Raw genomic sequence first — 14,398 nt, 5'->3', positions numbered from 1 at the left:
CCAGTGATGATCTGTGAACATTTCAGGCTATGTTCTGCGTATTTCCCAAGAAACAGAGTCATTCCAACTCGAAGAATCGAAGGTTCTCAAACAGATCGGTCCACTTGACATTTCCATGTGCAGGTGCATTGCCGAAGGATGTCATTCCCTGGCGACTTAAGGAGAGATAGGTCATGATCTGTTTCCTTGTTACAGGCACCGGGATGAAACGCATGTCAGATTCTTTTTTTTTTTGAGTACAATAGAAGCAATCATCATTCCCGATGAAAATGTGATGTTTAATTTGAAATATGATATCAGTGGCCTCTTTGAACGTTGGGGGAAAATTTTTCTGAATGTGGGGGCGAGTGGGTACACCAAGGGAGAACAAGGGGGGGGGGGGGGGGGGGGGTAGAGAGGAAGAGGCAAACGAGACAAGAGCAATCAATCGCCACACTCTCACCAGGTGCACCAGTCGTCGGTTGGCGCTCTCAAGCTCTTCTTGGATCCTCTTCTTCTCATATTGAAGATCCTGCAACGCCTGTGCCCCTTCTTTCCGCTCCTTGCTTCCATCCGCTAGTGCCTGCTTCACCTTCTCCACCTCGCGCTTCGCTTCCTTCAAGGCCACATCCTTTGCCTGCACTAGCTTCCTATGCTCTGCGATCATAGCGACACTACATTCCTCCTCCTTCAGCCTCTTCGCAGCCTCCTGCTTCACAGCCTCCAGCTCTATCTTGCACTTGTCTATCAGATCTTCCTTGGCCTTCAAAAGTTCCTCAGCCTTGTCCAGCTTTGTCTTCAGCGCCGATTTCTCCTCCAGCATCAGCTCGCGCTCCTGCCTCTCCTTTCTCCGCTGCCTCAGAGCTTCCGAGTATTCGTCATCCTTCTGTTTGATGCTCTCCAGCAGCTTCGAATTCCGCTCTTGCAGCTCTTCGAAAGACAAGCCCAGAGACTCCAAATCTTTCATGATGGTGTCTCGTTCCCTCTTGTTCTGCTGGTACAGTCGATTGCACTCATGATAACCCCTATCCGCCTTCTGAAACCTTCTTAGCAGATCTTTCTTCTCTGTCCTCAATCCTTCTATCTCCTTCTTGAGTGAATCAACTTCCCCTTGTAATGTGGACTCCAATGCGTTGTGACCATTGGGAGCATCTCCAACCTTCTTCTCCTGTATCAGCGAGTTGATTCTCTCCTGCAAAACTTTGACCTGGTCAGACAAATCACTCGCTTCGTTCGCCTTGATGTCTCGCTCCTTGCAAAGCTTCTCCTCTTTCTCCCTCAACTCTCGTCTCAGCTCATCCCCGTCAGGACGTGCTTTCAGTCGTTCACGTTCTCCTCTCAAGCGAGAGTATTCAGCCTGAAGCTTCTGCAACGATTCGCTCAGCTCCTTCTCTCGCTGAGCTGAAACGTCCGAAGCGCTTTTCTGTTCCAGCTTGAATTGAGCAGACTTGAGCTCTTGTTTGGCTTCTAGTAGCTGAGCTGAATATTCCGAGACCTTCAAAGTCAGGGCCTTGAGCTGTTCACTGTTTTCGGACTCAAGCTTCTTTCTCTCACTGGCTGCCTTTTCTCTTTCTTGGATCAACTCAGCATTCAGTTGCTGCAGCTTCGGCATGTGGTTGCTATCACACTCTCGTTTCATTTGTCTGAACTGATCGAGCAATGAGAGGTATGGAGTAGATTGCACAATCGCCGTGTCGCTGAGTTCCTCCGAAGTTTGTGAAGTAGATTTTTCCACCGAGAGGTCCGCCAATTCTTTCCTAAGGCTCTTGATCTCTTCCAACCTAGATTCAGCCATGTGCTTGAATTCGTTCACTTTGAACATTATGTCGTCATTATTTGATTCAGGTACCTCGGACGTCGTTGACAGCGACTTTACCAAAACCTGACCCCCACCAGATTCTTTCACTTGCAAGAAGTTTTGTTCGCTCCTTACGAGCCTTCTTTCTGCTCGCTCAAGCTGCATGGTAAGGTTTGTGATCGTTGATTTCAAGTCCTCGACCACGCTGGCCTTCCTCATAGCTTCATCCAACTTCTTCCCTTCCTCCACTACGTACTCGCGGTGCCTGTCCTGAAGTTTCTCCAAGTCCTTCTCGGTTTCCTCCATGCGTTTTGACAGCTTAGAAACTTCATCCTTGAGCGTCTCGTCACTTGATTTCTCTTCGATGTTCTTCAAAATCCTCTTGTATGCAGCGCTGTCATCCATCATGGATTGCACCACTTCCTGCATCAACTCTTGCGCAATCTGACAGCTCGACGATATTGAACTTTCAACATCCTCTGCAACCAATTCCTGCTCACGTTATAGGTCAGTAAAGCATTGGAACGAAGGAAAATAAGTCATACCTTCAAGCTGATAATCGATTCAAAAACGCTTGAGTGTTCCTTCTTGAAATCCGATGTCGAATGCTCCAGACGTTGAAACGTACTTTTCAGCTCTTCTGTCAATGCGCACCAGTGACGATTTACGCAACCAATGATTTTCTTGCGATCCTCATCTGCTGATTCTAACACATTTACCCTGGCCTCTAATCGCTTGATCTCGTGCTTCTTTGCCTGTGGTCACGTAAATGAATTTTCACTTGCACGCAAGAGTCAACTTCACCTCTAGGGCAGCAAAAAGCTGCTCGTTCTTGAATCTCAGAACTTCTTCGCTATCTGCTGCATTAGCCCCGGCAGGTGCATTGTCTCGAATTGAATAAGAAGTCTCGCTTCTATCAGTCACTTTGACTTGGGCGGAGTCTGAATCCTTCTCGTCTTTAACTTCTGACTTGATGTGAGGCGATAGTTTGTCTTCCTTCTTCACGGTGGACGACCCTGTAGCAGCTTTGACTTCATTGCATGCTTCTGCTTGCGCCGCAAGAAACTTCTTCTTGGGCGCCACAGCAATCGCGTCCATCTGTTCATGTGTCAGATTGCAGTGACCAATTTGACACCTGGAATACCTCGTTGGCTTTTCGCTTCTTGTCATTCTCATGCTCACTCATGGTTGAATCAGGTCAGACTGACGAATGGAAACTGTCAAACCAACACGTGAGTATCGTCGAAGCCCATTCGTTCTCATACTAATAGACCTCAAAATCCACAATCAGGGGCTCCGTAGCTTCATCCTTCGTTGATCACATGAAGGAGCCGGGGAGATCATCGCATCATCGACGTCGGATTATTCCAACATCTTCAAAGGTAAAATGTCAGAGATAACCCTTCTACGGCTTGGAACACTCTCGCAAGAGCGCAATGTTTCACTTTGTAGAAGGTAAGAATCATGACGGATGACAAAATCATCCTCGAGATTCATCTCATGCATTGCCTATATTTCTTCTTCTTTCAGAAAACTAACAGGCTTGCATGCTTCATCCCATAGCAACGAATATATATCCTAGCATAGGACTCTGACATGTCAACGACAATGCACTTGGGTCGCAATCTACGTCTATTTGTACTCTTTTCATCAGCTTTCAGAAGAATACAGATGGATTGGAAATTACGGCTGAATCGAAACAAAAATAACATGACAAAACCGACAGGTTGATTTTGTGACGTATCACATAGCAATTTCCTTCAATGCGTCTTTACACTCTGCATTCTTGCCCTGCGAGCGCTTCTTCAGTTCTAAGTTCTCGTGTCTAGCCCTCCACTCACTCATAAACACGCTGTCCTGCTCTGTCACACCCTGACTTTATTGTTCCATCCCTCCCTCCACGCCTTCCTGCCTGCCTCCCTACCGCTCCAAAGGTCTCTCCTTCTGTTGGCCTCCCCGAGTCCCTCCGTTTCCTCAATGCCTCTCTCCATGTCGTGCTTCCTCCTTTCTGTGCCTTCGCCTCCTCCTCCTCCTCCTCCTCTCCCTTCTCCCGCTCACTTCCCCGCTCACTTCCCCGCTTATTTCATCTTATTCCCCTATCCCTATCCCTATCCCTCTCTATCCCTCTCCTCTCTAGAGGTCCCTTCATCCTACTTCCTCCTTCTATGCTGTGCTGTGCTGTGCCGTGCTGTGCTGTGCTGTGCTGTGCTGTGCTGTGCTGTGCTGTGCTGTCCTTCCCCTCCTTCTCTTCCCTGTTCTATCCTGATCTAACCATCCCTCCCTCCCTTCCCCTCTCCCTCTATGCTCCCCTCGATCCCCATTGCCTCTCCTCTCCCTCTCTCTCGCATTCTTCGCGTGCTTGCGAAGCTGTCGCGGCGGCTGTCGTGGTGTGAAGGAGGGGTGGTACGACAGGAATGTAGGGGGTAGTAAAAGCGATAATAAAGGGGTAGGGTAGGAGGGGGCGCGTCAATTACACAGGGTGGGTGTTCACATGATCGTGCACGGGTGGTTAGTGTATCGAAATGTGGGTAGGGTGGGGTTCATTACCAGGGGTGGTAGAGAGTACCAATGGGTCTGGCATGCGGGGGTAGTCCTCTTATGTGCACTGGTAGGTTCGGATCACCTTGATCTTGATTACAGAGGGACTGCTCTGGGTAGGGGTAGGTGTATGGACCGGTGGTGGTAGCGATCCAGCGGTAGAGTGTATATTTTGGGTGGGTGGGTTGGGAATATGACGGGTGGACATCGATCACGAAAGCGAAGGGTGGGGTCCATTCTTACTCCAGGGTAGGGTGGTTTTTTCTTGATGTTTAGCGGGGATGAGGGTCCGGCGATTGTTGAGCGATGACTGGCCTCACAGGCTGCCGGGCTCCCAGGCTCCGTACGGCACAGTCCGAGGGCGGACTCCGGGAGTCCCGGCGCCGGCGGCGGCTCGGCCCGCTGGGCCGGCGTACTACGGTACAGGCTAGCGGCCCGGTGCCCGGCACTGCAGGCGGGTGCTGGCCCGCACTCAGCCCGCCGGCGACCGTAGGCGTCCCGGACGGTCACGGCGTCACGTGTGCCGCAGTACGGTAGCCGGGGGCTGGCACGGCGTGCCAGTATAGTACCGTGCCACTCACCAGGCTGGGCCCGCCCGGTTTATAGTACTGAAAACTTACTTGAAAGTGCGGTCCCGTAACGACTCTGGCGGAATCATTGAAGGCGCCGCGCCGCTCGGCGGGCTGAGGCGCCGCGCCTCTCGGCCCTGAGTCGCCGCCCGGCACCGTTGAACTTGTAACTTCGGCCGCCGCCGAGTCAAGTGAGGGGACGCGGCCGCAGGCCTCGGATCATCGAGTCGTATCATACTAGTAGGCTTCAGTGACAATATGGTCGCCGGATCAGTGAGCCTCAGGCTCCCGGGGCGGCTGGCCCTGGGGGGCCGCGACTGACGAGTCGGAAACGTCACCGTCGCGGCAGTGAAGGCCCAACTTATCAAGTGACCTGACCCCGGAGCTGAGCCTACCGGGTGACTAGTAGCCCCGGCCCGGGTTACTGTACCCTACCCCATCACAACGGCCCCTGAGCCTACCCTACCGGGGTAGCGGCGTATCCGGGGAGGCGGGGATACCCCCAATATGTCTATGAGGGTTTGAACCTCCAGGTACCCCACCCTCAGATCCCCCCACCCACCAGTGCGGATACCGCCGGGATCGTCGACTCTACCACCCCTCTTCTCCACCCCCACCACCGTCGAATTCCCTAAGTCTGCCATCTCCAGCCTGCCGGCCCTATTCTCCGGGGGTGGCATACGGACTTGTACCCCTCCATCTCCCATAAAGTACCCTTGGCATTATCCTGGATAATGCCAAGGGTACTCTTGACTACCCTTGAAACCCCTACCCCTTCGATGTCCCCACCCCCTGGAAAGCTAATTAAATTTGCCCCTGACCCCTACCCCCGGGTGTTGCTCAAACCCTTTCGATTGACCTTCACCATGGCGACGCCATGAAGGCGTGGCACAAGTACCGAACTTTCAAGGTGAGCAGGCGAGGGCAGAGGGCGAGATGGAGAGAAGGAGAGCGAAGGGAAGGAGGAGAGGAGGAGAGCGAAGGGAATGAGAAGAGGAGGAAAGCGGCACCTTGGATCTGATCCTCCCGTCATCGCTTCTTACTCTGCCTTGCAGCGTGTTCAGAAGCTTTGGGCAGAGTACAAGGAAGTAGCGCAATCGGAGCTTGAGAGCCCAGATGGAAAGCTTGTGCTTGTCAGTCAGAAGCTCTCCACCTTTCTTGACAGGTAAACCATCTGGATCCCTCACGCTGAGTTGGGAACTCACAACCTGCATGCAGCTTTCAGAATGCGTACACAGAGTTCAAAGCATCAAGCAACGGGAAGACCCTGAAGGCCTTCTATGGTGCGTACTTATCTTCCATGTGGACCGCATGGGTTTGTATGGTCACACTGAGTTTCAAATGCCAGGGGACTGTACGGAAGTGCTAGTCTCTCTGTTGGACCTGGTAGACAGGTCAAGTCAAGCACAAGCTCCATGATTTGTTCGCTCACGCGTTACTCGCAGACACCTGTCCAACTGCCATGAAGCCGGTCAGAGCCAACACGAGGGGTCCGTCGGGGAGAGGCCCTCCAACGCCAAGGAAGAGGGGGAGGCAAGGGAGGGGGAGCAGAAGGACACGAGTCAAGTGCCTTCGTGGATCATTGAAGCCCGAGACCCTGAAGTTTCCTTCCAAATCGCACAGACCATCAACAAGGCCTTGCAGGTCTGAAAGCTTCAGGCTGACGCCATTGTGATGTGCCTTGCAAAGGTGGCAGAGTTGATCCTGAGAGAAGAGAAGTATCGTGGAATAGCTACCGTCGATGCACCCAAGATCATCCAGAAGGTGGTGTCCTTGTTGGAAAATGTCAAGTCAACAGAAGCCAAGAAAGCTGTGCTGAGAATGATTGGCTCTATGTCCCAATCGCTGTATGTCATGATGTTCTTGTCTTTCAAACTCTGAGCTCCTGGACGCTGCAGGGAAAGCAAGCTCGAGATCTTCCGCATGGATGGGTACAGGAAGGTGAGGAGAGGAGTTGCTGGCATCAGGAGCTGAGGCAGGGAGCTGCTTCAGGTGCTGCAAGTGCTGATGGACTCAGAGGACGGGATCAGCCGGGAGGCCCTCAAGACTCTGACCCACTTCCTGCAAGCGCACGATGAGGAGATGGACTCGGAATCAGAGGCTCCTCCGCAGCTGAAGCAAGCGATCGAGATCGTGGAGAAGACCTCAAACAAGATCGGGTTCCGCCTGTCCATCAGCCCTTCAGTGGTGTGGAAGACAACCAAGGCAGCTGTCAGCGAGGCCCAGAAGCTGATCTCTAGGTCCGGCCGCCCGGCAGAGGATGTTGATGATGACGTGTCCGAGGAGTCTTCCGGCGGCTGTAAAGTAGAGAACAGGGAGCTTGAGTTTCCTCCCTCTCGGAAAGAGATCGCAGCTCGAATCGAAGAGCTGGAGTTGGAGCTCAAGGAGTTCGAGGACTCGGTCAGCCTGGTGGAGGGGCAGGACCTCTCCCCGAGAGCTTACACCGACTTCCTAATCTCGGAGCACATGCACTCTGAGCGGACCGATGACGACCTAATGCAGCAGATCATGGGGATCCAAGGAGCGCTTTCCACTCTCGTCTCCAAGCTGGCGGAGGCTGCGAGTGATGTGCAGCTTGACGTCATCGCCACCATCTCCAAGATATTGCGAAACAACCGGCGGAATCAAAAAGAATTCCGGGACATCAACGGGTACACGTTCATGACCAAGATATTGAATGGGATCAACGATTACAAGTCCCCTGCAGGGCAACTTTTTCTCAAGGTAAACGTCGCAGACATCTTGTTTGGAATTCGTGCTCATCTTCTTTCGGACAGGACTTCTTTGGGTTGATGAAGAACATCATCACAGATGGCAATCATGACCATGTAAAACTTGTTTTGATTGCCCTGTTCACATAGCGTGCTGACCTGTAAGCGTTCAGAGCATTGGAAACGTGGATGCTTTGGTCTTGATCCTCAAACTCATCTCGTCTGATTGTCACCTTGAAGTCAAAATCCGTGCAGTAAGCGTCGTGAAGGTAACGAGCTAATGGCAAGGGTCATCGACGGGTCAGTCTGACGGCTCTACACAGGAGCTCCTGATCTTGAACGACTTGAATGTTGTGTGCGTGAAGATGAAGCAGGGCATCGATATCCTGATACAAGAGCTGCAGACCATGCTCTTGAACGAGGTCTGTCGGTCGATTCGCCTCTTGTCTTGTGACTCACGAGCTCCTTCAGGACCTTGTGAGGGGCTACATCTCCTCCCCCTACAGCCAGCTGATGGAGGCTATGTTGGATTGCGTCAGGTCTGCCATGCCCTCGTTGATCTCAACCCTCTCGCCTGACGATGCCTTGCAGCTATTGCGCAGTCCTTCTATCCAGACACGATCATGAGACGCTTGAACGATTGTTCCACGTCTCCTTCTCTGACGTCAACATGCATCCGTTGGTCCGCTTGGAGATGATCCTGTCCACACGAGATCTCTTCCGCGACCGCGCTTCAAGGAACCTGTCCTTCTCCTCCAAGTCCATGTTCGTCGGGATTCTCAACCAACTGTCCATGATCTCGCAGGTTCGCTTCGAGAGCAACTCAGATGAGAACAACTTGGGCTTGTTGACCTTCCTCCACAACTCTACGGGTCACCGTAGCCCCAAGGAGAACGTCGTCATCATGCTGCTCGAGATGCTCTGCCACTTCGTGTCTAGAGACCCTAGTCAGATCGGCAACTTCGTCGGCATGCAGGGCCACGAGGTCATGGAGTCGCTGGTCTTGTCTTCCTTTCCTCTCACAGTCTGCGCGTTGAGCGTCTGGATCCTCCTGGAGGTCACCTGGCTCTCCCCCAACGAGGCCGAGTGCGTCAACAGCCTCGAGCGGCTGCTGGACCGCGACGACCTGCCGATCAAGAAGAGGATTCTAGTGCTTATCATGATCCGCTCCTGGCTGAACGAGATGGACGTGGGCGACAAGGAGTTCAGCATCAGAGTTCGCTTCCGCGACTCGGCCATGTTCCAGGTACTCCTCAAAACCATTCAGATCGGAGGGCCGACAGTGGCTCGTGAAGCCTTCAAGACTTTGGGTTGCATCGTCGGAAAGAACGAGAAGCTGAAGCAGCATCTGGAGTCGAAGGTCACCTTCCAAAGGCTGACGGACATCCTGAAGGAGTCCAACATCAAGCTCGACCTGTCTGTCATGGAGTACATGCTGCAGATGTCAAGCTCTTACCCCCTCGAGAACATCCTGTGCTCCAACTTTCAATCGGTTCCTAGACTTGCAGCCGTCGACATCAACAGCAACGTGATCATGAACATTCGCAAACCAACTCCGCGATTCGTCGGGCGGCTGACCTGCGCCAGGGACTCGTCGCACGTGCCGAATGACGTGGGTGCCAAGAGCGAGACTGCGTCGAGGAAGAGCGAGGCCTCCTCGAGGCTCAAGTGGACTCCCTCCAACTCCTCTCAGTCCGAGGCCCGCACCATGGTCTGCTCCTCAGATTCCTCCCAGCTGGACTCGCGAGATCGCATGCTCGAGACGTTGTCGTCCGACTTGTGCCCGGACCCTGACAGCTCGAGAGGGCAGAAGCTCAGCCTCTTCCGATTCCGCAGCAGCGCCGCCGCTTGCATGCTCCTGGAGACCCTGCCGAGGTCCGAGCCCTCTATCCAGAGGACCGTGCTCGCCACCATCCACACGCTGCTGCAGCTGAACCCGGAGAACCTGAGGCTGGCGGCGATGACTCAGTGTATCAGCCTCGTCTTCACAAACATCATCCCCAACTCCCCGGGGATGGAAGAGATGTACATGGACATCCTCGCGCTGGTGGGCTCTTACAGCATGAGCACCAGCGAGGTAGAGTTCCTCCTCACGCTCGCTTCATCGGGAAGTGAGAGCATGGCGAGCGAGCAAGGGAAGGACTCACTGGTCCTCAAGCTGATCTGTTCCATCTGCGAGCGATGCCTCCCCTTGCACTTCTTCCACTGCGATGGGCGGCCTGCGTGGATCCGAACCTCTTGCATCGACAAGTTCCCTCCCCCCAAGGTTGGCTACACGCTGAGCTGCTGGATTCAGATCTCCTCCTTCCACGGCGAAGAATCGACTCTCATGAGGTGGACCCAAGGTACCTCCCGCTGCCCCATCCTCGCTCTCCCCTCACCTTGCCTCCAGGTGCTACCCAGCTGTGTGAGTTGTACTTCCAGCGGATCGGAGCAGAAGATGACTCGGCTCGATGTCTGAGCGTGAGGACTCAGGCGCAAGACAAGTCGGCCGAGAACAACATCCCGTTCGCCTTCAACGCCTTCAACGCATACTCCTTCGCCGCTGACCACAAATGGCACCATGTCGTCTTCACTCACTGCAACCGCACCCTGAGCCTCTACGTGGACGGGTCCTTCATCCAGAGCTGTAGCTTCCTGACCTACCCGCACTCGCAGTCCGGGAGCTTCTCAAAGGAGAAGCCTCTGACCGGCTGGTTCTTCGGAGACAGCAAAGACGCGAGCCAGGGGACGTTCAGGGGGGCTGTGAGCACGATCTACATCACTGAGGGAGTGTGGGACAGCAAGATGGTCTCTAGCGTTCACTCGTTGGGTACCCTCCAAGTCGATAGCGTGCGGCTCAAGTCGATGAACACCGACATGAAGTTCATGTCCATCATCCACCCGAAGAACTGCGTGGAGTCCAAGTCAAGCCTCTTGTCCTCGACCATGATGGACATCGAGGCCTTGGGGTCGCCGTCCTGGAGCAACATAGCTGAGAACCTTATTGACCGCTTCACTCAGTCGCTCAACGCCGACGCAACTTCAACTGCCCGTAAGTCTTCGGACAAGATCCACTCGTTCTCAGCTTGGCCGAAGAAAGGCTATCAGGAGGAGGCGCCTTCAGAGTACGGAGGGTTCCTGCAAACACACAGCACAGAGAGCTTCCAGCAGTGCCTGACGGAGACAGGAGGGATCAGGCTCGTGATCAGACTCCTCCACTCCGTCAAGTCTCATCACAAGCAGACGGTCCTCGAGATCCTAGCGCAGCTCATGAGGACCTGGGAGTCTTCTAGGGCGGAGTTTGCGATCTTGAACGGGTACAACATCCTCCTGTACATCTTCAAATCGAGCGTCGACGTCTCTCTCCCGGTCTTCCACACCCTAATCAAGATGGCCTCCTTGGGCGGGACGTCAGGGCTCAACGTCGGGGAGTGCGTGGCGATTGTGGTGTACCTGCTGTCGTTCAACTCCGACTACCTCAAGAGGAGCGTGTTGCTGCTCATAGACGACAAGTTCATGACTGGCTCCTCTGTCACCTGCGAGACTTGGATGCGGCAGCCCCAGCTGGGACTTCAGGTCATCTATCACTTTCTCTCATCCTCCGACGCCTCCGTTGTCCCCGTGCTTCTCAACCTGGTCCGGCACACGGCTCCTCTCTGGGGCCCCCAAGAGTTCAAGCAGACAGTCGCCTTCCTGGTGGACGGCGACAGCACGGGAGTGAACGTGAGGGCACAGGTGGTGGAGCTCGTGATCCAGCTGCTGAAGCAGGGGGACCTCTCTCCCGACGCCATCCGAGGCAGCACAGGCGTGGACTACGTGTTCTGCGTGCTCGACTCGCAGGAGGAGGCCTGCCGCCATGGAGCCCTGAAGCTGCTGACGCTCCTCATGAGGGATGGGAAGACGAGCCGATGGTTCGAACGAGCCAACGGGTTCGAGATCCTGTGCAAGATCCTGCAGCAGCACGAGGTGACGATCCTGACGTGCTCGGCTCTGATCGAGCTGTCTCTCACCGAGCAGTCCACCTTGATCTTGTTCCCGCAAGCCATGCAGATCGTCTTGGAGGTGCTCAGCCACTGTGACAAGACTGACGTTATTCTGTGCGCCTTGAAGATGGTGCTGACCGTCCTCGAGAACCCCTACAGCGTCAGCACCATCCTGGCCCATGGAGGCATCGACTGGTGCAGGAGGTTTCTGCACCAGCTGAGGGTGACGTCGATCTCGGACGTGGTGTCGGAGGACCCGAGGGTGAAGGCGGTGGTGGGGCTGAAGCAGTCGCCGATGCAGAAGGTGATTGGGAGGCTGCTCATGTGCGGCATCTTCCGGGACCAGGTGAAGCACCTGCGGCTCAAGGAGCTGACGGACAACGAGTCGCTCCACTTCCTCGCCATCCGAGAGGTGGTCGACCACTTCGACAAGGACCCCGAGATCCCTTCCTTCCAGGCCTCCAACGTCTGCCGCTGCCTCGCGTCGCTCTTCGAGCCTCTCCTTGAGACCTTTCCCATCACCGACCCTTCCTTCTACTTGAACGTCGTGCGGATCATCAACAGGTGAAGTCATGTTGTCTGTGTGCTGTTGTTTGCACGATGTTGTCTGTTTGGAGCAGCTCATTCTTTGTTCAGGATTGCGAATCAGAACACAGATCTCATCAGGAACGCGATGAAGGAAGCAGCGCTGCTCGACCTGCGAGACAGCCTCATCCTGCACTGCCTCCGGCTGCCTCTGACCAAGGCTGGAGCTTTCTCCATCATGCAGGGGCTCAGCTTCGAGTGGATCGCGGAGAAGCAAGTGTTCCGAGACGCCGGGGGCATCCTCCACCTCCTCCACATGTTCCACGAGTTCCCCGAGGAGCGAGACCTGCAGATCGGCATCGGATGTGTCATCAGAAATGTGAGGCAGAGGGGGGGAGCGCGAGGAGGAGCGAGAGAGGAGCGCTGAGGCAGAGAGGGAGGATGAGGGCGAACGGGAGAGGGGGCTGCGATGCTGCTAGGAGCTAACGGAAGGGCACAGGTGATCTGCGTGATCCAAGAGAATAGGAAGGCGCTGCTGCGGATGCTGGAGGACGGGGAGATCAGCTCGTGCTTCATCCCTGAGTACAACCACAAGGCCTCGGAGATGGAGGACGACGCCAACGACGAGGTGGACAGGACGGAAGAGGGCTCCAAGATCATGATAACCTTCCTTGACTGGTACACGGACGAGAGTCAACGGCAGCGATACGAGGCGACGAAGAGCAGAATAGCAGAGAAGCTGTCTCAGATGGAGGCGCAGGTCAAGAAGGCGAGGGAAAAGGCCGTCGGCAAGCAGGCGAAGCGGCTGAAGCAGCAGCAGGAGCGCTCCTGGAAGGCGTCGCAGTCGCTGGAGAAGACGCTGAGCGAGGCGGACACGCGACGATCAAACCGTGAGCATGCGAGGTGAGGGGGAGGAGCTGACAGGGTTGGCAGTGATGAACCAGCTGCGGATGATCAGCCGACAGCAGCAGGCGGCATGGCTGCAAGAGAGAGACGCGGCGACAGAGGAGGGAGGGAGGGAGCTGGAGAGAGTGGCGAGCGTGTGAATGACGGAGGGAGAGGTTAACGCGATGAGCGTGTAGATAAACTAGGGAAGAGCTCAGTCTTTCTTCTTGGCTGTCAGCCGAGAGACCAGGAGGCCCCCAGCTGGGGAGTAGAGTGCGCCACCTGCGAGGAGCGTAAGCAAGGAGGAGGAGGGAGGAGGAGGTGGTGCCTGTAAGGGCGAGGAGGACGCCGAAGAGAGAGAGGGGAGTGGTTGACGAGCCTGTTGACACTGGTCAGAGAGAGCAGCGCTGAAGAAATACGAGGGATCGACGGCAGAGACTGGAGGATGCAGCAGAAGAGCACGAGGAACGAAGGACAAGGGAGAGGAGGGGAAGAGGGAATGGAGGAGAAGGTGACGAGGAGACGGGAGGAGGAGGAGACTTGAAGGAGGGGGGAAAGGGCGGGGAGGATGAAGAGACTTGAGTTCACCGAGGACGATGGAGTTGAAGGCGAGGGTGAGGTACTTGTTGCAGTTGCCGAGGACGTCGAAGGAGGTGGCGGAGAGGACGTCACGGCACATCGTCCCACTGAAGCTGATGCCTGCATGCTCCGTCAAGTTTCATCCTCCTGGATCCCGAGGCTACCTAGGCCGATCACGCAGGAAAGAAGAACCCAGACGAGCGGGAGGAGCTCGATCTCCACGACCTTGCGGTGAAGAGACGACATGTCCTCAGTGAGGAAAGAGAGGAGGAGGATGACGGGGGAGGCGAGGAGGTTGTTGAGGTAGGTCTTCTCCCAAGAGTTCATCCCCTTGTTCTTCTCGAAGGAGAACTTGACGTAGATCGTGTTCACCACCATCGACAGCGCGTACGCCAGACCCCACGCGTATCCCCGCGCGTTGAAACGAAGGTCGGAGGAGGCGTAGATGCTGCCGCCCAGGGAGATGACGGCGCACGCGACCATCTGGCGGCGGCTGAGCTGGGAGCCGAGGATGAGGCTGTCGCCGAGAGCGACGGCGACGGTGGCGATGGAGCGAAACATCATCATGGTCTCCACCGTCAGCAGCCTCATCGCCTTCATGTTGAGCAGAATCGGAACCTGCGATGGGCATCACCCTCCTCTTGTTCCTCTTCCTCCTGCCCCTGCCCCTGCCCCTGCCCCTGCCCCTGCCCCTGCCCCTGCCCCTGCTCCCCTCCCCCCACTCCCTTCCCTTCCTCCCCCGGGTCGCGTTAATTACTACTCCACTGCCACCAACCGACTACCGCCTCCACTGCCCACGGCCTTCGGACCGACCGACGAAGGAAGGAAAGTACGAGCACGCCGGCGGAC

The 14,398-nt window shown here is 55.3% G+C and overlaps 2 protein-coding genes across 2 annotated transcripts; one reads left to right on the top strand and one right to left on the bottom strand.

The window, feature by feature from the left end:
• Positions 1–5,761: 5,761 nt before the first annotated feature.
• GUITHDRAFT_120843 (hypothetical protein) lies at positions 5,762–13,131 on the top strand (the record flags this gene model as incomplete). Its single annotated transcript, XM_005819889.1, has 17 exons — positions 5,762–5,794; positions 5,940–6,049; positions 6,103–6,167; positions 6,233–6,278; positions 6,330–6,528; positions 6,574–6,731; positions 6,783–6,825; positions 6,877–7,608; positions 7,662–7,712; positions 7,769–7,864; positions 7,919–8,017; positions 8,067–8,134; positions 8,187–9,940; positions 9,988–12,124; positions 12,197–12,464; positions 12,585–12,975; positions 13,019–13,131. 17 exons carry the CDS (start codon positions 5,762–5,764, stop codon positions 13,129–13,131), a joined length of 6,363 nt encoding a protein of 2,120 aa, XP_005819946.1.
• A 53-nt stretch (positions 13,132–13,184) lies between these two features.
• GUITHDRAFT_120842 (hypothetical protein) lies at positions 13,185–14,149 on the bottom strand (the record flags this gene model as incomplete). Its single annotated transcript, XM_005819888.1, has 3 exons — positions 13,185–13,252; positions 13,559–13,669; positions 13,714–14,149. 3 exons carry the CDS (start codon positions 14,147–14,149, stop codon positions 13,185–13,187), a joined length of 615 nt encoding a protein of 204 aa, XP_005819945.1.
• Between the last annotated feature and the right edge of the window lie 249 nt (positions 14,150–14,398).

Source organism: Guillardia theta (assembly GCF_000315625.1).
Source record: "Guillardia theta CCMP2712 unplaced genomic scaffold GUITHscaffold_200, whole genome shotgun sequence".
Classification (NCBI taxonomy): domain Eukaryota; class Cryptophyceae; order Pyrenomonadales; family Geminigeraceae; genus Guillardia; species Guillardia theta.
This window is presented reverse-complemented; position numbering and strand designations above follow the sequence as displayed.